This window comes from Macaca thibetana, chromosome 1, assembly GCF_024542745.1.
Source record: "Macaca thibetana thibetana isolate TM-01 chromosome 1, ASM2454274v1, whole genome shotgun sequence".
Lineage (NCBI taxonomy): Eukaryota > Metazoa > Chordata > Mammalia > Primates > Cercopithecidae > Macaca > Macaca thibetana.
Genome location: NC_065578.1, coordinates 119,511,751 through 119,539,168, shown reverse-complemented (window position 1 = coordinate 119,539,168; position 27,418 = coordinate 119,511,751). Strand labels below are relative to the sequence as shown.

The window sequence follows — 27,418 nt, the reverse complement described above, 5'->3', positions numbered from 1 at the left end:
GCTCTCAGATTAGCAAGCCAGACTCTGGAAAGGACCAGAGCTTAAAATTACAACTCACCATGTTTTATCCAGATGCTGTTTCTTGTCCTGGAGTTCTCGTTTCAAGCTCTCCACTTCAACCTTCAGCTCAATGTTCTGAAAAGCACACAGGCATTAATTGTTATTAACTGCCACAGACCCTCTATCCTGGATCCAGATTCCTATTTGAGTCTTGCCTTGGTCTACAGCCTCTCACCTCATCTCTGCCCTCTTCGTGACCCTTGACGTAGTTAGCTATTTAGTTGGATCAGCAATCTAGTCAAGGAAGAATAAACTGTACAGCTTCAGGATTTCCCTCAGCTACTTATCGATTTTCCCAACCTATTCATCCTTACCCCTGGATCGTAAACACTGCTCAAGCCTATTCGTTCTCTAAACCATTGCAGGACAGAGTATGTATTAAAATAAATTTTTCCTAACTAATACAGATTGTTCCTGAAAACCAAATTGCTAGAATAATACTTTTAAGAGAATTATAGTAATAGAATAATACTTTTAAATGCCTGGGGATTTCATTAGTTAAAGATATTTGGTTGTAAACATTTTTAAAAACAATGCTTTTATCATAAAATTGGAATTTTACAAATTAGGTTTGCTTTTTGAGAGGGAACTCTGATGGTAAAGTTACACAGGGAACAATTAATTTTTATTGAGGTGAGGAAGCAACAAGTAAGATTTGGGGAAACAGAAATAAGGAAACAAAAACATCCCAAGTGTGTCTGGTGCAGGTTAAGTGGCTTAGTGTGGGTAAAGAGTATAGAAAATAGTTTGCAACTAGTTTGTGAAAATCCTGCTAAGACAACTGGATAGGCTGGGCACGGCGGCTCACGCCTATAATCCCAGCATTTTGGGAGGCCAAGGTGGGCGGATCACTTGAGGTCAGGCTTTCAAGACCAGCCTGACCAACATGGTGAAACCCCGTCTCTACTAAAAATACAAAAATTAGTTGGGCGTGGTAATGCACGCCTGTAATCCTAGCTACTCGGGAGGCTGAAACAGGAGAATCGCTTGAACCCAGGAGGTGGAGGTTGCAGTCAGCCAAGATCATGCTGCTGCACTCCAGCCTGGGTGACAGAGCCGGACTCTGTCTAAAAAAAAAAAAAAAAAAAAAAAGCAAAAAAAAAAAAACTGGATAATAATCAGTAGAGATCAAAGACTCATCAGGGAGCTTTAAGCAAAGTATTGCCATGATCAGGCCCATGTTGAAGAAGGAATTATGAAGAAGATGGATGGGTCAGGGGCAACTGACCAGAATAGGGAGGGGGACTGTCTAAGGACAAGAGGTACAGGAAAAAAGACTCAAAAGACGTTTTAGAGACAGAAGCCACAGGCCTTGATGACTTTTGAGATTCAGATTAGACTGGAGGGAGGACCAAAGACAATGCTGAAATTTCTAGCATGTCGGTGGGAATGCATTCTATTAACTAAAATAGGGGCAGGTTTGTGGGGGAACCTAAGGAGGACTCTGCAAAATGTTAGTTGAGGGATTACTTTATTTCAGTTTAAATCTCAGCATACAAAGATAAATTAGTCCCGTCCCTGATGAAGTCCATAATACAGTATTAGGCAAGAAGAATGTTATTAATTAAAAAAGTAAAGAAGTCTTTAGATCAGAGGTTGACAGAGAGACTGAAGGTGCAGTAGCTAAAGTATGAAAAGTAGTATTGTGGGTACTAAAACAGTAGGGAGGATTTTACTTTACTACCACCATATAATAACCACCAACACCTAGACTTCTAGAAGTCCAAGGCAACACACAATAGCAGCATATTGCCTACCATACTTGTAAAGACATTTCATAACCCATGTTTCCATGCAGGGTGGTTGAAACACAAATACTAATTGGGAAAAGTAGAAACCTGGTTTAGATATTTGAGAGTTACTTAGAATTAAAGAATTTTAGAGTTGGAAGGCAGTTGGAATCAAGGCATTTGAGATTATATTACTAGTACGTTTCTAGTGACATACTGAAAAGAATATTTGTTCCCCTCATAAGTAGGCACCTTTTGACTAAGGTTAGAACATTGGTTCAGATCCAGTGAGATGAAAATATCCTAATTTCTTCAAGGCTTACATTATAGCATGTAAGAAGAAAATGACAGCTCTGTCTTTTCAGGATATCCTTTAAAGTTATTATTTTATGAACACTAGATAGCATTACCAGATTTAGCAAATAAAAATATAAGATACCTAGTTCAATTTAAATTTCAGATAAACAACAAATAATTTGTTTCATTAGAAGTATATCCTTTGCAATATTTGAGACGTAACTTAAATGCTAAAACATTGTTTGTTGTTTATCTGAAATTTAAATTGAATTGAGTACCCTGTATTTTATTCTGCAATGCAAATACCAAAAGATTAACAAACAGAAAGAAGCATATTTCAATTTTGTATGAGGAACAAGTCCAAGATCTCTATATCAGTTTCATGGCGTGGCACTGCGAGAATAATTCATCTGTACCAATTGATCAATCGGTAAAATAGAAGATTTGATAAACTGTTGCTATGTCCCCAGCTTTGTGGTCAATACTTAAAGGAATTCAAATGTCTTCATAAGAAATGGTCCCTAAGCTAGAGGCCCTTCATAGAGGTGAAGGAATATGCATTCAATTATGTGGCAAATGCAGAGAGGGAGCAATTTCCTCATCTGTAATATGCAGATAATTGTATCTTCCTCATTCATAAACCTACCTTAGAGGATTGTGAGGCATAAATAAATTAATACATGTAAAGGACTTAGGACAGTGTTTCTAACGCAGGTATAATTAAAATTTTAATTATAATAATATTATCACCATCATCATCAAGAACAACAGCATTATCATTTGGGAACAGCAGTTTGCTTTCCATGAGACCATAATATTTCAAGTGGATACAGTGTTCAGGATATGGTACTGAGACAGAGGACTCTTAAGTTTATTCTTATTTCTGCCACCAATTGATTCACTTCTGTGACCTTGGGTAAAATTCTGCTAAGGCTTCTCCGCCTGGAAAATGACAAAGAATGGGCAAAAAGCTATTTAAATCTCATATGAAAGAAAATGGAATCTATAATTATGAAATGTTATTATCAATGATATTCCTCTGCCTGGCTAATTTATATAAATCAGAAAAGTCTGGATATGCTAAACCACCTCAGATAAGCCAAAACTGCTTGAGCAGATTTTTTAAAAAATCTCATGTCTAAAAATACCTGAGTTCTCCAATGACTGGAGCTATATCGATGCCCTCTGCCTAGTTCTCAGTCTCATGATGGGACATAGGGAATCTCTATCAGGTGTAAACTGATCGACAGAAAGTTCCCTGAAAAGTCCCTTACTATTAATACTATTTTTGCACGAGGAATCTTTGAATATTCAAATAAAAGTAAACAAACAACAGGGAATGTGAGAGGCACTATGAAACCAACCTAAGGCCGGAAAGAATTAAGTTCAAATCCTGGCTCTATCACTTTCCTGCTAGGTGACCTTGGGCAGGTTAACTAATCACTATGAGCCTCAGTTTTCTCATAAGCATAGTGTGGTTGCTTTCTTTTTTAATGAAGGTAAGTATTCACGAGGGATTCTGTGAGGATTAAATGAGACAATGTGCATGATAAGCATAGAATAATGCCTTGCACACAGCTGTTCAGCAACTTGGATTCACTGTCCCTTCATGTCCAGGCTAACCAGTGCCAGTCAGAAACCTCAGCCTTACCAGGAAAAATACTTAGATCTAAAGGAAGAAAAATGGAGGACATAAATTAGTAGATTCTATCTGTTCTAAATCCCACTGAAGAAAATGAAGTCAATGCTTCGACCAATTTTGCCAAAGATTCACAGATTTGAAGACCTTGGTATTTCTGTGTTCTAGTTCTCTTAAAGACAGGGAAATTGAAATCCAGAAGGATTACCTCCAAGGTAAAAGCCATAACTGAAACCAACCCTCCACTATTGCTTTAGCCTTTTACCAGAGAGACCAGCTCAGGAAACACTGCCCAGTTTTGTCTGATTTTGTAGAATGTGGTAAATTATAGAATTAGAGAATGTACTGCCTGAAGTTAGTCTTGAAATAATATATGGAGGCAGTAAGTATAATGGTCAAGAGCATAGATGAAGGCGAGAAGAGGGCTTGACAAGTCACCTGCCCTCTTTAAGTGCCTCATTCACCTAGTCTATCAAGGAGATAACAATGATATTAATCTACAAAGGATGTTAGGGAGACTAAATGAAATAATGCACAAAAATCACATTGCACAGTGCCTGGCATGCAGTCAGCATTCAGAAAATGATAACTATTATTAACTATAAAAACAATAACAATTTACCCACTCTGACTAGGATAGCTGAAATCCAGAAGGGGTTTCAAGGTAAAAGCAATAATTTACCTCCAAGGTAAAGGCAGTAAGTAGAAAAGAAAAATGAAAAAGTCTATTCAAATAGATAATAAAGCTTATGAGTCTCACACAGAACTGCTAAAATGGCTTCATCTCCACAAGATTAAATCCTGAATATTATAATCAATTATTTCAGTGGATCAAAGTGATTTAATTTCACAAGTACTACAAAATCGTACCCCATGAAAATGCAAAGACAAACCAGTTTACAGTATCTTACATCAAAGTCTAACCTTCTTGCACCTTCTTTCTCTAGAAAAATCATCATATAGCTATCATATTTATTCATGCTCCATTAGTAAATATTCATGTGTAAATTGCTAAATTCTAAGTATAGCATAAGTAGATTCCAAATTAACTGCATTTGCTTATTTTATCACCAAGTCTTCTTGGCTCTTTGTCAAGATATCTAAGGAAATTTATGTACTCAAGAAAGGGTAGATGGGAAGAGAAAGCACTTCTTTTTCTTCATGCCTGCAAAGGAGTATTTGCCCATCTAACTCAAGAAAAAGTTTCAATGATGAAGCTGAAATTAAACTTTTAGTATAATGTTAGTACCTAGAACTAGAGCACAGGGCTAACAAGTTTATGGATTAACTGTGTTTAGTCAGACTTTCTCTGTGTCCACAGCTTGTTTTGTTTCTGGAAACATCACTTGACCAGAGTCTTAACACCAATCCATGTTAAATACAGGATTCTACTGAAATGATTTCCACACTGGTGTTTACTGCAAAGTGCAAAATAGGATTAGGTTAAAAGCAACCAGCAGTAACCAATTAGCTAACTCCTTTCCAAGGCTTCAAGTTTAACTCTATCACTTGTTCCATTGCTCATATAATCCACAATATGGCTATCTTTTTAAAAAGTATTATTTTCAAAATCTTGCCCCAATAGAAGCCATGGCAGAGTGAATCCTTAAAAACTACTTTTTACAAAAACAAAGAGAAATGGCTTTTCCTAATCAATTTTTTTTTTTTTTTTTTTTTTTTTTTTTTGAGACGGAGTCTTGCTGTGTCACCCAGGCTGGAGTGCAATGGCCAGATCTCGGCTCACTGCAAGCTCCGCCTCCCGGGTTCACGCCATTCTCCTGCCTCAGCCTCCATTATTTCATCATCAAATGCTGATTATTGTCTATTATTCTAACTTGGTCAATAGTTTGCACACTGCCTCCTGTGTAATACTAATATTCCACAAGACATTTCTGCAAGTAGTGGAATGAGAAGTTTCAATCGAATGCAATGTAGTCATCGCCAGGGAGTGTTAACAAATCCATTCGGACTCTCAAAGGATTGATTCTCCATACTTAGCAACTCTCTTAGTGTTGAAAGGGATTCAGAGGTCCTGTAAGGAATAATGGAGATGTCTGATGTGTATTCCTTATACTTGGTATGTCTGCAATCCAGTTGACAGGAGGAGAGCAAAACACGAAGGTATGAATTTAAAATGCTAACGGTGATGTTTGGTGAGGGAGTTCAGATATGGTTCAAGTTCCCAAGTAAGATTTAATGTGTAAGTAAGATATAGAGGGGTAGAGACAGTATAGATAAGGAAATATGGTAGTAAGAGTGAAACTGCTATACAACCCAAATGTACAAGTACCATTTGGTAGCTCACTTCCTTCAAGCATAAATATTTAATACAGCAAAGTTCTAGAACAATTTTTAAAACTTCATCCATTAACAGATGATTGGATAAACAAAATGTGGTATATATACAATGAAGTATTATTTAGCCATATAAAGGAATGCTACATGTCACTACATGGATGAACCTTGAAAATATTATGGTAAATGAAAGAAAGGCAGTCACAAGTCACAAAGAACCATATATTGTATCATTTCATTTATATGAAATGTCCAGAATAAGCAAATCCACAAAGCATAGATTAGTGGTTGATTGCAGCTGGGGGAATAGGGAAATTCGGTGCTGATGGCTGATGGGTCAGGGTTTCCTTTTAGAGTGATAACTGTCCTAAAATTCATTACAATAATTGCTGCACAACTCAATATACTAAAACACCGGTGTGTACGGAATTCTACACTTCAAATGGGTGACTTGTAATGGTATGTAAATTATATTTCGATGAAGTGGCTATGAAAATGTTTCAAAAGGCCCTAGGAAGTTTTAATCGTTTATAATGAAATGATAATACTTATTAAATTAAATATACACTTAGAAAGTGTTTGGCAAATGTATTGCCTTCAAGTTCCTCTAACAGAGATTACTTATCACTGGATATTTCCAAATCTCTCTCCAATCTTGCCCCTCGTCTTCAGCCCTCTCCCCCACCCTCCCGGGTTACCACTCTATTAGGTATTTCTTCCTTCTCCCTAGGACTGGAGTACATGAATCGTCTCATATCTGGTTTCCCCAACCTGAGTCCCTCTACTGCTTCATTTTTTCCTAAAGCATAGCTCTGGTTATTTCATTCCCTCTGTTCAAAAAGCATTTAATATGTGATGCAGGTCCAGCTAAAGAAGAAAAAGGAAAGAAAGAAAAAACCTTTTAATGATTTTTAACTGCACAGCAATTAAATTTTACACAACTGGCCTGATAATAGAGTCTATTCAAAATTTGACCTCAATCTACCTATCCAGCTTTATCTCCATCATTATCTGCTAGCCTAACTGGATTTCCCAAACATGCCCTATGCTTCTCAGTGCCATATCATTGTGTGCCCTTCAGCTTCAAGGTTAAATGCCATGTCCCCTGTGAAGCCTGCCTTTATCTCTCCAAATTAAAAGTAATTTCTCATGATGTGACATTATGAGCTTTCAAATTTCTTTTCATGCTGCAACACTGTCATCCTGTGTAAATGCTTCATATTTCTACACCTGCCTTATTTACCTGTTTAAATTGCAAACTCCCTAAGGACAGAGGTAATGATGGTGTGGCAGAACTAGCCAGGTGCATGCTTCTTAAGATACTGCCTCTCAGCATTGTCATGCTGGGGCAGGAATTTCAGGATAAGTAAACCTAGGTTCACATACCTTTCTGCCACTTCCTAACTGGGGGACATTTTTGTGTAAATTACTTAACCTTTTACAACCTAATTTCCTCATTTATAAAATAGAGGTTGCAAAAATTACCTCAAAGTTTGTAGTAGGAATAAATGAATTTTTGTAAAGTACCCAGCACAATGTCTGATACAAATAACCGGCAGCTCGGGCGCAGTGGTTCACGCCTGTAATCCCAGCACTTTGGGAGGCTGAGGCGGGTGGATCACTTAAGGTCAGGAGTTCGAGACCAGCCTGGCCAAACTGGCAAAATGCTGTCTCTACTAAAAATACAAAAATTGGCCGCGCGGGGTGGTGGGTGCCTGTAATCCCAGCTACTCGGGAGGCTAAGGCAGGATAATTGCTTGAACCCGGGAGGCAGAGGTTGCAGTGGGCCAAGATTGTGCTGCTCTACTCCAGCAGGGGTGACAGAGTGAAACTCCACCTCGAAAAAATAAAAAATGTACTCCAGCCGGGGTGACAGAGCTAAACTCCACCTCAAAAAAATTAAAAAATAAGGGCTAGGCACAGTGGCTCATGCCTGTAATCTCAACACTTTGGGAGGCTAAGGCAGGTGGATCACGAGGTCAGGAGATTGAGACTATCCTGGTTAACATGCTGAAACCCCATCTCTACTAAAACTACGAAAAATTAGCGGGGCGTGGTGGCGGGCGCCTGTAGTCCCAGCTACTCGGGAGGCTGAGGCAGGAGAATGGCATGAACCTGGGAGGCAGAGATTGCAATGAGCCGATCTTGCCACTGCATTCCAGCCTGGGTGACAGAGCGAGACTCCATCTCAAATAAATAAATAAATAAATAAATAAATAAATAAATAAATACTTTTTCAGGTTTTTGTTTTGTTTTTGTTTTTTTGATGGAGTCTTGCTCTGTTGCCCAGGCTGGAGTGCAGTGGCACGATCTCGGCTCACTGCAAGCTCTGCCTCCCGGGTTCATGCCATTATCCTGTCTCAGCCTCCCGACTAGCTGGGACTACAAGCGCCCGCCACTACGCCTGGCTAAGTTCTTGTATTTTCAGTAGAGACGGGGTTTCACCGTTTTAGGCAGGATAGTCTCGATCTCCTGACCTCGTGGTCCGCCCACCTCGGCGTCCCAAAGTCCTGGGATTACAGGTGAGCCACCACGCCCTGCCGACTGTTTCAGTTTTAAGCTAAGCGTGTTCTCTAATAGGTATATTATTGACCCATTGACAATGAAAGATCGCATACACTTTAGGATTCCAGCCTCCTCTTCTACTGCTCATGCTCTCAGGTAAGAAGGGCTAAACATCCTACTCCTGTGCACTACGTGGAGCTCAGAAATACTGACTTAAAATCTCCAGATCTTAAGCTGAACGTTTTAGAGGGAAAATTGAGTATGGACCCAGTATTAGATGGTATTATGGAATTAGTTTTAAGCTTTTTGGATACAATAATGGTATTGTGGTTATGTTTAAAAACAAAGCCTTCGCTGGGAGGGTTACATTCTGATATCTTCCCAGATAAAATTATATGATGCCAGAGAGTTGCTGTAAGGGGTAGAGGAGGACAAGATGGGGAAAGAACAGTGCAGGGAGATCACTGAAAAGAACAGCAAAATGTTGGGAACCGTTGAAGGTGAGTGATGGGAACATGGCTCCCTGGTAAATGGGACACGTACATAGGGAGGTACTCTTCTCATAGTCTTTGTTTATATTTGAAAATTTTCAAACTTACATAATGAGAAGTCAAAAGGGGCATTTTCATCCCAAAAAAGTAAATGTCCATATTATTTTTTATTTTTTCATTTTCATTTCTGGAATTACCTAAACTCAGGTCATAGACAGCAATGAAAATTCGGCTCCCTGTGGCAGCTTCTTTCAGCCACCAGACTTACATAGACTCAGTGGTGCGGAGTCCGTTTCCCAATACTGAAGGATAAAGAAAATTAAACCTGCCTCTAGGCACGTCTCAAACTTGGGAGACTCAGAATACAACAGAGTATGGGTCACAGGGAGGAAAGAAGAGATGCAGAAATAAATTAAAAACAAGATTTGTTTAAAGAGGAACTGCAACTTCTTTAATTGGGCAGATTGAACCAATAAAAGCACAGTTCTCTCCCTTTACCTCTTTAGTCTCTTCGACTTTCACATTGTTTCACTCACTCTCTTCCTCTCCCTTTCACCCGCTCACCTTACCCAGCTTGAACTGTGCCCTCTGATCTGACACAGGATAACGATGACATCAGTCATTATCCGGCAGCCATTTTTTCTGATAACTAAAGTTCTGAGTGATGATAGTTCATGGTGAGATAATTTCCAAGACCTTGCTAGCCATTGGCGGCACTACTCTCCATTAAAGACAAGTGCATTTATTGACTGAGAAATCAATCATACAAGTGTCCCTGGAGGCCACCAAGGCTTTGCCTGAACTGTTCTCAGCCTATGATGGTTTCTCTTTCTAAACCTGTTCTTCTAGGTTCAGCTCAAACATTCTCTCCTATACAAACCTTTCCCCAACCTCCCAGTCAGAACTAATAATTTGTTTTCACTTCAGCTGTACTTAGTTTATAATTTATATGACTATAATTTAATAACTGAGATTCTTCTGATAGTACAAAGAGGTGCTATCATAACTACCTCTGGGCAACAGGCAAAAATCAAGACTGTCCTTAGTAAACCAGCATTCATACGAGGTCATCTGATGTTTACCTCTAGTATAGCACTCATCCGTCTCTGCCTTGCATTGCTTATTTAAAATGTCTGCTTCCCCTTCGAGGTTTTAGAAAAGTTCTTTGCTCACAATAACTCTTAGTATAAGTTTCTGGAATAAACACTTTGTTATCACTCTTGAACTGATGACTTACATTTTTGTTTTGGCATTTAACTAAACATTTGTACATTCATGTGTATGCATTTCAACTCATCTACAAGCTTATATCCTTCCAAGTTTGCTGCTGGGCTAAGAGCAGACATTCAAAAAATAATAATAGGCAGGCACGGCGGCTCACGCCTATAATCCCGGCACTTTGGGAAGCCAAGGCTTTGGGAAGCCGAGGCGGGTGGATTACTTGAGGTCAGGAGTTCGAGACCAGCCTGGCCAACATGGTGAAACCTCATCTCTATTAAAAATACATAAATTAGCCGGGCCTGGTGGCAGGCGCCTGTAATCTCAGCTACTCAGAAGGCTGAGACAGGAGAATTGCTTGAACCCAGGAGGCGGAGGTTGCAGTGAGCCAAGATCGCGCCACTGCACTCCAGCCTGGGCAAGAGTGAGACTCTGTTTCAAAATAAATAAATAAATAAATAAATAAATAAATAAATAAATAAATAAAAATAAAAATAAATTAAATAGTTTTAAAAAAAACCTTGATGGCATACCAGCACACATTCATTGATAAAGTCGACAAAAAAGTATTGGAGATTAAAGATTGCCAAAACCTAAATGCTTTTCTTGGCATCATTGTCTTTGACCTCAAGGAGCTCTCAGTGTAATCAGAGTTGCGTTAAGGTCAGTGAGTGACGGAAATGGGTACTGCACCTTTGCAAGATGGTAGGAAGCAAGCCAGAGAGGAGCTGGCATTCCACAAAAGAGTCTTTATTTGGGACAAAAATCAACATGACCAAATCCCATTCTAATCAATTATGTAAACTAAAGGAATTTTAAAAAAATAATTTAGCAGGAGGAAGAGTTTCAAAATCTCATAGGGAGTCCCTGATGTAACTCCTGATTATTCACCCAAAGTGAAAAGTAACTATTAATGAATGGGTTTTATTTTCAAACCTTTCATTTTTAGAATCTTATCTCTTCTAGGAAAAGTATAGTACATACATATTTTTTGTATGCAGAGTGAATTTCTTCTCCAGGCTTCTCTGACATCAATGGGGCAAGGTCATAACTATAAAACAGGGAGAAGCACTGAGCATTTTCAGAAGGGACTCTATCAGTCTTGACCAAAAGACAAAGGACTGGTCATTGCAGGATCCCTAGAAATACATTTTAGTGGCTTCCAAGTGAATTATTTAGTAAATGGAGTTTCTCTCCATTCATAAGTTTTAGAGCAAAAATGAAGCCTTAGTGGGTCTAGATATCTGGCTAACATTAGCTCCCTGTGTGACCTTAAACTAGTCGTCCCCAAAGCTTTATGTTTTTATACAATTAACTTGAATTACAGCCTCTCCTTCTTGCCCATAAGAACGATAATACCACCTGCATTACTCATCTTTTACGCTTCTGTGAGACACCTAGCCACCAAGCAGAAGGTGTTCAAATGCAAAGCATTGAGTTTTTAGACTTTAATGTGAAGTGGAAGAAAGCCTTGATTCAGATGCACAATCGCTACCTTTCTACAGATTCCACATTTGCTGTCTTTTACTAGTGCAGTTAAGTCCCAAATTAGAAACATAAGTCACCCCAACATGTGACAAGTGTCCTTCGTTGCCAAAGAAAGGACAGTGGGGCTGTGTCCTCAGCCTTAGCAACCAGAAGATTCTGCAAGACCAGGACACTCTCCTGCCAGAGCCTGCTTTAGTGTCCAGTCCTGTTCTCCAAAGAGATGGAAAAAACCAAGTGGAAAAGTTTCAGTTTATTCAATGTAAGGCTCCATATTCAAATGGCAAAACTGCTCTGTTCAGGTCATGTTTCAAGCCCAACCTATGTCAGTCCTTAGTAAAAGCTTCAAAGCAATATCAATCCTTTCCCAGCCTGGTTTACCTTGATTAGACAAACACAGATATCTATGTCTGAGAAAGCACTGAGGCCATGGATGAGTGCTAAGGAGATTAGGTGTTTGGATAGACACAGCTAGTGTGTGTGTGTGTGTGTGTGTGTGTGTGTGTAGACAAAGAGACAGAGGCAAAGACAGAGACAGTGCTCATTGGGCAGAGGACAGAGTAGCTGAGATAGTATCATTTGTTCATTTGTTTTTTCATAAAATACTTAGTAAGCACCTACTTTGTATGTGCAGACACTTTAATAGGTACTAGAGAGAGCAAGATAGACAGAATCGATCTTCAGAGAATTTACAGCCAATGGAGGTAACAAAACCAATGATTATCATAGCATGTAACAAACAAAAGAGAACCCAGAATCAGACAGCTGTATGGAAATGCACACAGGTGGCAGACATAAATAGCAGAAGATACACGAATCAATGCGGGTCCATCATGGAACTCCTAGCTTTAGTCTCTAAACCTAGGTCCTACTCGACTCAACTCCTACTCTAACTCAAGATATACCATACCTTGGTTTGCTCTTTCTCTAAGCATCCTAGATCTAGTTTTCTAGGGAGCAGGGATATAAATCTACATTTATGTGAAACTACAGCACCCCCAAGGGAAAATAAAGAATCCAGTGCTATTCTAGTAATTTTAGGGCAGTGGTACAGTACAATGTAAAGTATAGGCTTTAGAACTAAATTGGTCTGGGTTCAAATATGAGCCCTCTCACATTTATTAGGTTGAACCATATAAAAATGGAGATATTCAATCATTTTTTACAGTTTCATTTAGTTCAGCTCTGTATTCTAGAGGTAAATCACTTTAACCTAAGTTTCATTTCCTTCTGTTGTTAGTTTTTTTTAATGGTGCTAAAACCCCTACCTTTCAGGGTAGTAAATGAAAAGATGTAAAAAAAAAAAAAAAAAAATACCTGACATATAGTGGGTGTTCAATAAATGTTAGTTTTCCCAAAGGTAGTCAGATGCATGAATCATAATAAGAGGTATTTCTGGTCAACACTAAGCTTAAGAACCCGAGAAAAGATATATTAAAATGAGACATCTTTGGGTTTTGATAGTGGGGGAGGCTGTATATACACGGGTATGCATGTAGGGACAGGCAGTAAATAGGAAATCTCTGGCTCTTCTGCTTAACTTTGCTGTGAACTTAAAACTGCTCTAAAAAAATCTGACCCGGCCTGGTGGCTCACACTTGTAATCCTAGCACTTTGGGGGTGCTGAGGCAGAAGGATCCCTCGAGCCCAGGAGTTCGAGACCAGCCTGGACAACATAGAAAGACCATATCTCATTTAAAAAATTAAAAATTAAAAAATAAAATAAAAAACAAAATCCATTTTTTAAACAAAAAGAAAAATGGGGGAAAATGAGGTGTTCTGTTTGTTTTATTTAGACTCTGAGCACAGAGTTCCCAAGATACACTCTGCTGTGGTATTCACACTGATCTCCAATTAAACCCTTCTCAGTGTGTCATGAGCTATTCATTCCCTATAGTCACTCTGTTAGAATCTTGGTCGTGTCCCAGAGGCCTCTGTTGATGTGGCTCAACTGAGCTGGCAAGTGAGAAAACATAAATACCAATGATCTCAGTGATTCTCTCCCCTCCCCAGGACATTCCTTAGCAGAACCAATCTCTCTCACTTGGCTGGAGCCTCTCTGTTCACAGATAGGCCCAGCTGGGCTAAATTTAGCAAAGGGCAGGCCCCCTGCAAAAGCCAGGGGTAAGGCTGGAGCCCCTGCAATGCCCCAGGACACCTTGTGTGGAGACAGGAGCCCAGCCCTGCCGAAGTTGCTAAAGGGGATGTTCAGAATGTTTGTTTTTCTCAGCTATTTAGGAACTGGAGCTCAAGGGAACCATCCGTTACTTCCTTAACTTCTCACATAAATGTTATCTTTGGGCAGCAGCTATAGAACTGGAAACGAAGTAAAACCTTCCTTTGGAATATAGAAACTATATTAATTTTTCTACAGATAAATTGTTGCATAGGAAACCTGCTAAATATTTTTAAATTATCTGTGACATCTAACATAATCTGACATTTATCCCCAAATTCAGCTTTCAATTCTGGATTGAAATATACTTTGATCTGTTCTCTAAAAAGGACAAAGCCAGTCACTGGTGTTTTGCAAAGTCTAGGACCATTTTTCCTACACAGAATCTCACACAACAAACAGACAAGATATTAGAAACTAAGTTCTAATATCTAGCAGTCACTCCTTCCCTGGAAGCCTGGCTGTGTCCTGAAGCCAGGTCCTATGATCAGGCAACCCTTCTGAAGCTCTGCTTCCACTAGGGACAGCACTTACCCTGTAGACTCTACAGATGTGCCATCCAGGACGGCAGGCATGAGCCACATGTGGCCATTGAACCCTTGAGATGTGACTAGTCCAAATCAAAATGTGCTGCAAGGATTTCAGACTTAGCACACACTGGATTTCAAAGACTAACTACAACAAAAGAATGTGACATCTCATTAATAATTTTAAAATGTTGATTTCATGTTGAAATGGTAATGTTTTAAATATATTATTAACATTAATTTCACATATTTCTTTTTACTTTTTTTAATGTGGCCATCAGAAAAATTTAAATTACATGTGTGGCTTATATTTACATTGGACAGCACTGCTCTATCAGATGTTAGAAAAAAGACGTATTTGCTTTAAGTACTTTGCATTAAGACATAGTGTGACCTGCATCACAGTTAATCTTGTGGTCTCATAGCATCTTAGAGAGTTTTGTGGGGTGCTGGCATCCATCAACCATCAAAATACCAAAATGACTCTAGGCAATTATAAGTGAAGCAAAACCATTGGGTAGGGATGATAACAGGCACTGCACTTAACAGGAGTCAGCGTATCACAATGCTGCTCAGACTATGTTCACACACTAAACTCTAAGTGTCATGAGGGCAGGGACTCCCTCTATCTTCTCATCATTGTAGCATCGCTAGCACAATGCCCACACATAGAAGATAATGATATATTTATCAAACAAATGGATGTTGTTCAAAATAAAAATATAGCCCTCTTGAAAAACAATTCTCCCTGTCAAACACTTCCTCTTCTTACTGTTTCTTTTCTCAATTTTTTTGCTTCCTACTTCCACCAACCCCTCTTGCAGAGACTGCTTCATTCCAGTAAAAGGCGAAGGTTCAACTGGAGTCCTTCAAAGTCAGCTGGGCCTAAGGTTTGGGTGGGCAATTGCTGGAAGAGCACAGAGAGGGAAAGATATCAGGTAGTGGTGATAAGAAAAGGCCCACTTGGGCCGGGTGCGGTGGCTCACACTCACGTAATCCCAGCACTTTGGGAGGCCAAGGTGGGCAGATCAAGAGATCAGGAGTTCGAGACCAGCCTAGTCAACATAGTGAAACCCCATCTCTACTAAAGATACAAAATATTAGCCGGGCATGGTGGCGCATGCCTGTAATCCCAGCTACTTGGGAGCCTGAGGTCAGAGAATCGCTTGAACCCGGGAGGCAGAGGTTGCAGTGAGCCGAGATGGAGCCACTGCACTCCAGCCTGGGCAACAGGGAGAGACTCCATCTCAAAAAAGGAAAACAAAAACAAAAACAAAAAAAAACCCAAAACAAACAAATAAACAAACAAAAACATAAGAAAACACTGGCAGTCTCTCACCACCATATCAGTCCATCTAAGGCATCTCGGGTCACATTCTCTGTCTTTCCACTTATGACCATAGATGAACTATCCATGCTCCTATCTAAAGCCAAATCTTTCACTTATGTATTAATTAAGTCCTATTCCCCCTGCCTCTCAAAGGCACCACCTAGAAGGTCTCCCCTTCTTCTCTTTATCAATATTTCACTTTCTAATGGAAAATTCTGTTGGCATACAAACATGCTATTATTCATATATCTTTCCAGAAATCCACTATGGACCTCATACCCTTATCAGGTATGCCCCATTCTTTTCCTCTCCTTTGAAACAAAACTCAAAGTAATTATTCATTCTCATTGACTCCAATTCTTCTCTTCACATTGTTTCTTAAACCCACTGCAAGCAGGCTTTTGTCTCCACCACTCCACCAGAACTACATTAATCAAGATCACTAATGACATCCATGTTGCTAAATCCAAAGGTCAATTCTTTTTTTTTTTTTTTTTTTTTTTTTTTTTTTTTTTTTTGAGACAGAGTCTCGTTCTGTCGCCCAGGCTGGAATGCAGTGGTGCAATCTCGGCTACTGCAGCCTCTGCCTCCCGGGTTCAAGTGATTCTCCTGCCTCAGCCTCCTGAGTAGCTGGGATTACAGGCATGCACCACCACGCCTGCCTAATTTTCGTATTTTCAGTAAAGACTGGGTTTCATCATGTTGGTCAGGCTTGTCTCGAACTCCTGAACTCAAGTGATCCGCCTGCCTCGGCCTCCCAAAGTGCTGGGATTACGGGCGTGAGCCACCACGCCTGGCCGGCCAAAGGTCAATTCTTAATCATCATATTACTCAAGCTCTCAGCAGGATTTCGAAAGGTGGATCCTGTCCCCTTCCACTATACACATTCCTCATTTGGCTTCTGGGACTCCAGACTTTTTCTCCTACTTCACTGGTTTGTATGTTCTCTATCTCCTTTTCTGATTCTTCCTCTTTTCTCCAAATTATTAATGTTTGAGCTATACAGGGCTTAGTTTCTGACCATTTTCTCTTCCACCTGGGAAGGTCTAACTCCAACTCCTTTGGTGATCTCCTATCGTTTCATGGCTTTAAATATTTAAATTTAATATTTAACCATCTATTTGCTGATAACTCCCAAATTTATGTCTCTAGCCCAGCCCTATTTCCTGAACTTTAGACTTACGTATTCAGTTGCTTACTTAATATTGCCACATAAAATGTGTAGCAAATAGTTTACACATCAAATTTCCAAAATTCTCCTACTCTCCACCTTCAAATCTGCTCCATCTATAGCCTTCCCTATCTCAGTTATGGCAACTCCATTCCAGTTGCTTACGCCAAAAACCCTGGAGTTTTCCTTGGTTCCTTTCTTTCTCTCCCATTCCGCATCCAATCCATTGACAAATCCTTTTAGATTTGCTATCTTCACCATTTGTTCCCACATGCATCACTATTACCTAAGTCTGATCGCCATCAGCCCCTACATACGATACTGCAGTGTCTTCCTAAGAGTACTCCTGGTGTCTACTTTTGTTCTCCTATGGCCTATTTGTAACACTGTAACCAGATTTATCATTTCAACAGTCAGACAGGACTAGCATTTGTTAGACCCCTCCTCTGCTCAAAACCCTTCAATAAGTTCCCATGTCACTCTGAGTAAAAGCTGAAGTCTTTAAAATCATCTACAGGGACTTACTACACAAGCCCCATACCCTCTGAGGCCTCATCTTCCAGCATGCTTAATCTTGATGCTTTGTCAGCCACAATGACTTTCCTGATGTTTCTCTGCCTGGAATATTCTTCCCCCAGTTCTCTGTTTGGCTAACTTCGTCATCTCCTTCAAGTTGCTATTTAAAAATTATTTGCTATGGCATAGCCACTTTGGAAAATAGTTAGACAGTATCTATTTAGAAAATAGGCAGAAATACCGATTGGGCATCCCTAATCTAAAAATTCAAAATCCAGCATGTTCCAAAATCCAAAACTTTTTGAGGACCAACATGCTGCCTCAAGTGGAAAATTCCATACCTGACCTCGTGAAGGGTTGCAGCAAAAATGCAGGCTCACAACACAGTTTATTCAGCATCCCCAAGAGAAAAATAAAATTACCTTCAGGCTATGTGTATAAGGTGTATATGAAACATAAATAAATTTCATGTTCAGACTTGGGTCCCATCCCCAAGATATCTCACTACATATATGCGAATATTCCAAAATCTGAACAAATCTGAAACACTTCTTGTTGAAGCATTTCAGATAAGAGATATTTAATCTATATATACTTATTACATAATCTAACCATTCCACTACTGGGCATTTACCCAAAAGAAATAAAACAAAGACTTGTACATGAATATTCATAGCAGCTTGATCCATAATAGCCTGTCACTGAACACAACTCATACATTCATCAATAAATGAACGAATAAACAAATTGTATTATATTCATACAATGGAATACTACTCAGCAATAAAAATGAATGTACTACTGATACAAATAACATGGATGAAACTCTAATGATTAGTGATATTGAGCATGAGAATTTTTTCAAATATTTGTTGGCTCCATGTATGTCTTCTGTTCATGTCCTTTGCCCATTTTGTAGTTGAGACAGGGTCTCGATCTGTTGCCCAGGAGTGCAGTCTGATCACTGGAGTTCAGTGATGCAAACACAGCTTACTGCAGCCTTGACCTCCTAGGCTCTAGCAGTCCTCCCACCACTGCCTCCCAAAGTGCTGGAGTTTCAGATTTGAGCCACCACAGCTTTGCTCATTTTCCAAGTGGGACAAGACACCCACTTCATAGGACTATTACATGATTGAGATTAAATATGTGTAAAATGCATAAATGGTGCCTGGCTTATAGTAAACACTAAATGGATTTCTTCTTCCATAGGATTTAAATAGGGAGCAATTTTTTTTTCTGTCAAGAGCTGATCAGAAATAAATGAGAAGCATTTAAATGCCCTCCTTCCCCTGCCCCAAGAGGACTTTCACTTTCCAACATTCTATGTATTTTATTTATTTATAATATCTATTGTTTATTTTCTGTCTACTCATGACAGAATATAAGTTCTATGAGGATGGGAATGGCTGTATGTGCTTATTATATGACCTAACAGTTCCACTACTGGGTATTTACCCAAAAGAAATAAAACAAAGACTTATACATGAATATATTGTTATATACTCCAGTCACTTCCAATAGAATCTAGAACACAGTAGGGGCTTAGAACATATTTTTAAATGAATGAAGCCTAATGTTTAGTTTAAACTAGGATTGACCTATTCTTATCCTCGGCAGGGACAGAGAATAACTAATTACCACTTGTCACATATTGAGACTTCAGGTACCTAAAAGGCACTATTAGGTCACCTCTAAGTCTGTTTCCCCTCAAAGTGAAAATCCCAGTTCCATTGCCCTTTTCACAGAAGTCTCATTTTCTAACTTTTTTAGTTTGGTTTGACTAATTTCCTATTTCCTCTGAATTCTGGAGTTCCAAACCAGACTCAGCACAAGTCTAACAGGGCAACCTACAGAGATAAGGACAGCCCAGGCACACTGCACATGGCAAGTTGCACCTGTTTTAAGAGTAAAAATGAGGTCAATGCCACCTTGTACTGCAGATACCTCAATGAGACAATGCCACCCCTTCTCCCACAATCTTGGCAAAAGTCACTATGAAAATAGATATCATTTTACTAGGGCCCTTTCTTTCTCTCCAGTCAGACCTAACACAATGTAGTTATTCACTGGAAAACATCATTTGCATTTGAAAGAGTTACTAACTAAATTCTAAAGAATGTACCAAAGCCTTACTTAACTGTAGAATGAGGCTACACGGCTGCTGGGATACCAGGTACTCTCCCTGAGCCTATCAATGGCAAATTTGGTCCTGTGAAAAATGGGAACAAGATATCCACTTCATAGGACTATTATATGGTTGAAATTAAATATGTGTAAAATGCATAACATGGTGCCTGGCACACAGTGAACACAAAACGGATTTCTTCCTCTATAGCATTTAAATGACAAGCATTTAGCATTTACTTTCCATGTGCATAAGTGAATTTGAGAAAAAGGGGTAGAGGATATGGGGCAAAGAAGGACAGAAAGGGCCTAAGAGTAGGAAGAATTTAATACCAGAAGATGGGACAAGATCTGGGTCCAGAAACCTCTTCTGCAGATAAAGTAGCTGCAAATTACAGGGAAGGAGTCCTCAGGCTGCTTTCCTTATGGCCATTTATTTTCCTGCATCTTATATCGAGAACCTTAGGCACTGGTTAAGACCCTGTCCCCTTGTAGCAGTAGAGAAAACAGGAGGAGGGAGACGGGAGGTAGAAATTTGGAAGCTAGCAATTGAAGGCCAACTCAGAAAGCCTCAGGTGGAATTCCATTCCTAATTGACATCACCATCCTCTAACTGCAGCAATGCTCACCAGCCCTTTTATGTGCTCCCTACAGAACCTAGCTTTCACACAGCTGAAGGAATCTGTCTGCTTTCACCCCAGCTTCGCAGAAGATGGCAGGGACTGGTTATTACTAACTTGCCTCAGAGTCTTCTGAGGCTCCAAATGGTTTTGTCAGTAAGCTGGGCTTCCCCACAATCCCACAGACTAGAAGGGGTCGGAAAGAACAAGCCTTAGAACAAATACTGCTCCCCACCTCTAAGGGATCTGCTCATCTGAGTCCCAGAAGTTCACTGCCTTCATTTGATCTCTGCTACAGGAAGACTCTGAGAATCCAGCTCTCCATGCAGCACTTCTGGATTTTTGAAGTAGAGAGTTGACAACCCCATTGTCATCAATACAACTATGCTAGGTGAGTGTGAAAGGAAAATATCTTGGGCTCCCAAAATTACTAAGCTAAAAGGAAAACTCAGGATCATGGTGGATGGAAGTCAGGACTAGATTGCAGCTGTGACTCGGATGGACAGAGAAGCATGTGGAAGCTTGTATCATGAATTTTTGCGCATTACAAAACCTGAGAGGACCCACAGGCCCCCTGAAGGAAGCTGATTGCTTCTGCAGGACCCAGGAGACACCCTAAATACTGTGTTAGTATTTACTTACAGAAATGCAAAATGGTCTGGAATGGCTCAGCAATAGAATCAAACACATCGAAGAAAGAGATTCAGAGCTCAAACACAAGGTCTTCCATTTGACCCAATCCAACAAAGACAAAGAAAAACAAATAAGGCTGGGCGTGGTGGCTCATGCCTGTAATCCCAGCACTTTGGGAGGCCGAGTTGGGTGGATCACTTGAGGTCAGGAGTTCGAGAACATCCTGGCCAACATGGTAAAACCCCGTCTCTACTAAAACTACAAAAATTAGCTGGGTGTGGTGGCACGGGCCTGTAATCCCAGCTACTTGGGAGGCTGAGGCAGGAGAATCACTAGAACCCGGGAGGTGGAAGTTGCAGTGAGCTGAGATCATGCCACTGCACTCCAGCCTGGCGACAAAGCAAGACTCGGTCTCAAAAAAACAAAACAAAACAGAAAAACGAATAAGAAAATATGAACAAAGCCTCCAAAAAGTCTGGGATTATGTTAAATGACCAAACCTAAGAATAATTGGCATTGCTGAGGAAGAAGAGAAATCTAAAAGTTTGAAAAGCATATTTGGGGGAAAAATTGAGGAAAATTTCCCTGACCTTGCTAGAGACCTAGACAAAGACAAGAAGCACAAAGAACACCTGGGAAATTTATTGCAAAAAGATCATCACCTAGGCACATTGTCATCCGGTTATCTATAGTTAAGACAAAAGAAAGAATCTTAAGAGCTGTGAGACAAAAGAACCCAGTAACCTATGAAGGAAAACCTGTCAGATTAACAGCAGATTTATCAGCAGGAATCCTACAAGCTAGAAGGGATTGGGCCCCTATCTTCAGTGTCCTAAAACAAAACAATCATTAGCCAATAATTTTGTATCCAATGAAACTAAGCTTCACATACGACGACAGGATAGACTATTTTCAGACAAACAAATGCTGAGAGAATTCACCACTACTATGCCAGTGCTACAAGAATTGTTAAAACAAGCTTCAAATCTTGAAGCAAATCATGGAAACACATAAAAACATAACCTCTTTAAAGTATAAATCTCACGGGACCTATAAAACAAAAATACAATTAAAAAAAACAAAACTCAAAAAACCAGGGTATACAGGCAACAAAAAGCACAATGAATGGAATGGCACCTCACATCCCAATACTAACATTGAATGTAAATGGCCTAAATGCTCCACTTAAAAGATACAGAATTGCAGAATGGATAAGAATTAACCAACCAACTAATGCTGCCTTCAAGAGACTCACCTAACACGTAAGACACTCATCTAACACATAAGGACTCACATAAACTTAAGGTAAAGGGGTGGAAAAAGACATTTCATGCAAATGCACACCAAAAGCAAAATCAAGCAGAAGTAACTATTGTTTGTTTGTGATGGAGTTTCACTCTTGTAGTCCAGGATGGAGTGCAATGGCACGATCTTGGCTCACTGCAACCTCTGCCTCCCAGATTCAAGCAATTCTGCTGCGTCAGCTTCCCAGGTAGCTGGAACTACAGGTGTGTGCCACCGTGCCCAGCTAATTTTTGTATTTTTAGTACGGACAGGTTTAGTGCAGGTGGGGGTGATCTGCCTGCCTTGGTCTCCCAAAGTGCTAGGATTACAGGCATAAGCCATTGTGCCCGGCCCAGCAGTAGCTATTCTTATATCAGACAAAACAAACTTTAAAGCAATTGCAGTTAAAAAAGACAAAGAGCAACATTATATAACGATAAAAGGCCTTGTCCAACATGAAAATATCACAATTGTAAACATATATGCACCTAACACTGGAGCTCCCAAATTTATAAAACCACTACTAATAGACCTAAGAAATGAGATAGACAGCAACACAGTAATAGTGGGGGACTTTAATACTCCACTGACAGCACTAGACAGGTCAATGAAACAGAAAGTCAACAAAGAAACAATGGATTTAAACTATACCCTGGAACACATGGACTTAACACATATATACAGAACATTCCATCCAAGAACTGCAGAATATACATTATATTCAACAGTGCATGGAACTTTCTCCAAGATAGACCACATGGTGGGTCACAAAATAAGCCTTGATAAATTTAAGAAAATTGAAAGTATATCAAGCACTCTCTCAGATCACGGTCAAATAAAACGGGAAATCAACTCCAAAAGGAGCTTTCAAAACCATGCAAATACAAGGAAATTAATCTGCTCCTGAATGATCATGAAATCAACATGGAAATTTAAAAATTCTTCAAACAGAACAAAAATAATGACACAACCTATCAAAACTTCTGGAATACAGCAAAGTCAGTGCTAAAAGGAAAGTTCATAGCCCTAAACACCTACATCAGTCTAAAAGAACATAAACAGACAATCGAAGGTCACACCTCAAGGAACCAGAGAAACAAGAACAAACCAAACCCAAACCCAGCAGAAGAAAGGAAATAGCCAAGATCAGAGCAGAACTAAATGAAATGGAAACAAACAAACAAAAAATACAAAAGATAAATGAAACGAAAACCTGGTTCTTTGAAAAGATAAATAAAGCTGCCAGGAGCTTGTAATCCCTGTAATCCCAGCACATTGGGAGGCCAAGGTGGGCAGATCACAAGGTCAGGAGATCGAGACCATCCCGGCTAACATGGTGAAACCCGTCTCTACTAAAAATACAAAAAATTAGCTGGGCACAGTGGCGGGCACCTGTAGTCCCAGTTACTCGGGAGGCTGAGGCAGGAGAATGGTGTGAACCAAGGAGGCGGAGCTTGTAGTGAGCCGAGATCGCACCACTATACTCCAGCCTACGCGACAGAGTGAGACTACATCTCAAAAAAAAAAAAAAAAACACCTAGAAGAGATGGATAAATTCCTGGAAAGATACAACCCTCCTAGCTTAAATCAGGAAAAATTAGATACCCTGAACAGACCAATAACAAGCAACAAGATTGAAATGGTAATTTAAAAATTACCAAAAAAAAAGTCCAAGACCGGATGGATTCACAGCGGAATGTAAACAGGCATTCAAAGAATTGGTACCAATCCTACTGACACTATTTCACAAGATAGAGAAAGAGGGAACCCTTCTTAAATCATTCTATAAAGCCAGCATCACCCTAATACCAAAACCAGAAAAGGACATAACCAAAAAAGAAAACTGCAGACCAATATCCTTGATGAACATAGATACTAAAATCCTTAATAAAATACTAGCTAACCAAATCCAACAACATATCAAAAAGATAATCCACTATGATCAAGTGGATTTCATACCAGGGATGCAGGGATTTTTAACATACGCAAGTCAACAAATGTGATACTCCACATAAACAGAATTAAAAACAAAAATCACCATGATCATCTCAACAGATGCAGAAAAAGCATTTGGCAAAATCCAGCATCCCCTTATGATTAAATCGGCATACAAGGGACATATCTCAATGTAATAAAAGCCATCTATGACAAACCCACAGCCAATATAATAATGACTGGGGAAAAGTTAAAAGCATTTCCTCTGAGAACTGAAACAAGACTAGGATGTCCACTCTCATCACTTATCTTCAACATAGTTTTGGAAGTCCTAGCCAGAGCAAGACAAGAGAAAAATATAAAGGGGATCCAAATTGGTATAGAGGAAGTCAAACTGTCACTGCTGAAGATATTATTGTTTACTTAGAAAATCCAAAGACTCCACCAGAAAGCTCCTAGAACTGATAAAACAATTCAGCAAAATTTCTGGATACAAAATTAATGCATGCAAATAAGTAGCTCTTTTATACACCAATAGTGACCAAGCTGAGAATCAAATCAAGAACTCAATCCCTTTTGCAATAGCTGCAAAAAATAAAAAAAAAATAAAATACTTAGGAATATACCTAACCAAGGAGGTGAAAGACCTCTACAAGGAAAATTACAAAACATGCTGAAGGAAATCATAGACGACACAAATGAATGGAAACACATCTCATGCTCATGGATGGGTAGAATCAATATTGTGAAAATGACCATACTGCCAAAAGCAATCTACAAATTTAACACAATTCCCATCAAAATACCACCATCATTCTTTACAGAATTAGAAAAAACAATTCTAAAACTTATATGGAATCAAAAAGGAGCCCACATAGCCAAAGCAAGACTAAGTAAAAAGAACAAATCTGTAGACGTCACATTACATGATTTCAAACTACACTATAAGGCCATAGTAACCAAAACGGCATGATACAGGCATAAAAATAGGCACAGAGACCAATGGAACAGAATAGAAAACCCCATAAATAAACTCAAATACTTACAGCCAACTGATCTTCAACAAAGCCAACAAAAACAGAAAGTGAGGAAAGGACACCCTTTTCAACAAATGGTGCTGGGATAATTGGCAAGCCACATGTAAGAGAATGAAACTAGATCCTCATCTCACACCTTACACAAAAATCAACTCAAGATGGATTAAGGATTTAAACCTAAGACCTGAAACTATAAAAATTCTAGAAGGTAACATCGGAAAAAACCCTTATAGACATTGGCTTAGGCAAGGATTTCATGACCAAGAACCCAAAAGCAAATTCAATAAAAACAAAGATAAACAGCTGGGACTTAATTAAACGAAAAAGCTTTTGCACAGCAAGAGGAACAGTCAGCAGAGTAAACAGACAACCCACAGAGTGGGAGAAAATCTTCACAATCTGTATATCTGACAATGGACTAACATCCAGAATCTACAACAAACTCAAACAAGTCAGCAAGAAAAAAACAAACAATCGCATCAAAAAGTGGGCTAAGGACATGAATAGACAATTCTGAAAAGAAGATATACAAATGGCCAACAAACATGTGAAAAAATGCTCAGCATCACTAATAATCAGGGAAACACAAATTAAAAGCACAATGTGATACTACCTTACTCCTGCAAGAATGGCCATTAAAAAAAAAAAAAAAAAAAAAGTAGATGTAGATGTGAATGCAGTGAACAGGGAATACTTCTACACTGCTGCTGGGAATGTAAACTAGTACAACCATTATGGAAAACAGTGTGGAGATTCCTTAAAAAACTAAAAGTAGAACTACCATTTGATCCAGCAATCCCACTACAGGGTATCTACCCAGAGGAAAAGAAGTCATTATACAAACAAGGTACTTGAACACGCATACATATAGCAGCACGGTTCACAACTGCAAAAACATAGAACCAAACCAAATGCCCATCAATCAATGCGTGGATAAAGAAAGTGGTGTGTATCTATAGTATATATACACACCCATCATATATATGTGTGTATATATGATGGATATATATATGATGGAATACTACTCAGCCAATAAAAGGAATAAATTAATGCATTCATAATGATCTGGATGAGATTGGAGACTATTATTCTAAGTGAAGTAATGCAGGAAAGGAAAACCAAACATCGTATGTTCTCACTCATAAGTGGGAGCTAAGCTATGAGGATACAAAGGCATAGAATGACGCAATAGACTTTGGGGACTCAGAGGGAAAGGGTGGGAAGCGGGTGAGGGATAAAAGACTACAAATAGGGTGCAGTATATACTGCTTGGGTGATGGGTTCACCGAAATGTCACAAATCACCACTAAAGAAATTACTCATGTAACCAAACACCACCTGTTCCCCAATAACCTATGGAAATGAAAATACAAAAAATAAAAGGAAAATTCAAGCTAGAAACTGTTTAAGGCAAACCTGCCTTCCATTCTATTCAAAGTTATCTCTCTGCTCACTGAGATAAATGCATATCTGATTGCCTCCTTTGGAAAGGCTAGTTAGAAACTCAGAAGAATGCAACCATTTGTCTTTCACCTATCTGTGACCTAGAAGCCCCCTCCCCACTGCAAGTTTTCCTGCCTTTGCTTCACGTTGTCCCGCCTTTCCAGACCAAACCAATGTACTTCTTACATACATTGATTGATGTCTCATGTCTCCCTAAAATGTACAAAACCAAGCTGTGCCCCAAACACCTTGGACGCATGTCATAAGGACTTCCTGAGGCTGTGCCAGGGGTGTGTGTCCTCAACCTTGGCAAAATAAACTTTCTAAATTAACTGAGACCTGTCTCAAATTTTCGGAGTTCACAGTGGGCAAGACTAGATTTACTTTTGTGTTGAGCAGATACTGAGCTTGACTGATGAGAATCTGGAGTGGGAGGTCTGACGGAGTAACTCTGAAAGACGCAGCTACCTGTGTGGTCTCAGGGAGAAGATCTCAGACTTACCAAGAAAAAGTGACCTGAAAGAACTGACTGACTTCAGACCCTTGACTGGTGCCTAGACCCTCCTTTTGCAGCTCCAGATCATAGCCTTTATGCTGGCAGCCTCCCCGCCACTCACCCAGGGACCTTAAAGAAGGGCTTCCTCTTCCCAAGCCTCTGGGTGGGCTTTCTAAAGCCCTGTGTGCATGAAGAGGTGGCTCGTGGCCCTTCGCAGCAGCAGGGCTTCCATGAGGCTAGGAGATGAAAAGCTGGCATTACAAGGCAGCCTGTGCCTTTCATTCACTCCCCACTTCATCAAGCCAAGTTTCTAAATAACAGGGATGGTAACTGCCCACTGTGGTCCAAAGTCACTTCTAAAGTTGCTTGGCAAAAAGCCACATGACTATTACTTAGCTCTCCACAG

At 39.5% G+C, this 27,418-nt stretch overlaps 1 protein-coding gene across 26 annotated transcripts in view; it reads right to left on the bottom strand.

Moving 5' to 3' along the window:
* Positions 1-27,418, bottom strand: part of LOC126931165 (myomegalin) — a 382,023-nt gene that overhangs the window by 269,432 nt on the left and 85,173 nt on the right. For all 26 annotated transcript variants that reach the window (XM_050749061.1, XM_050749186.1, XM_050749050.1 and 23 more), the window contains exon 5: positions 59-135. In XM_050749061.1, the coding sequence (XP_050605018.1) occupies positions 59-135 (77 nt within the window). The remainder of the gene's footprint in view (positions 1-58; positions 136-27,418) is intronic.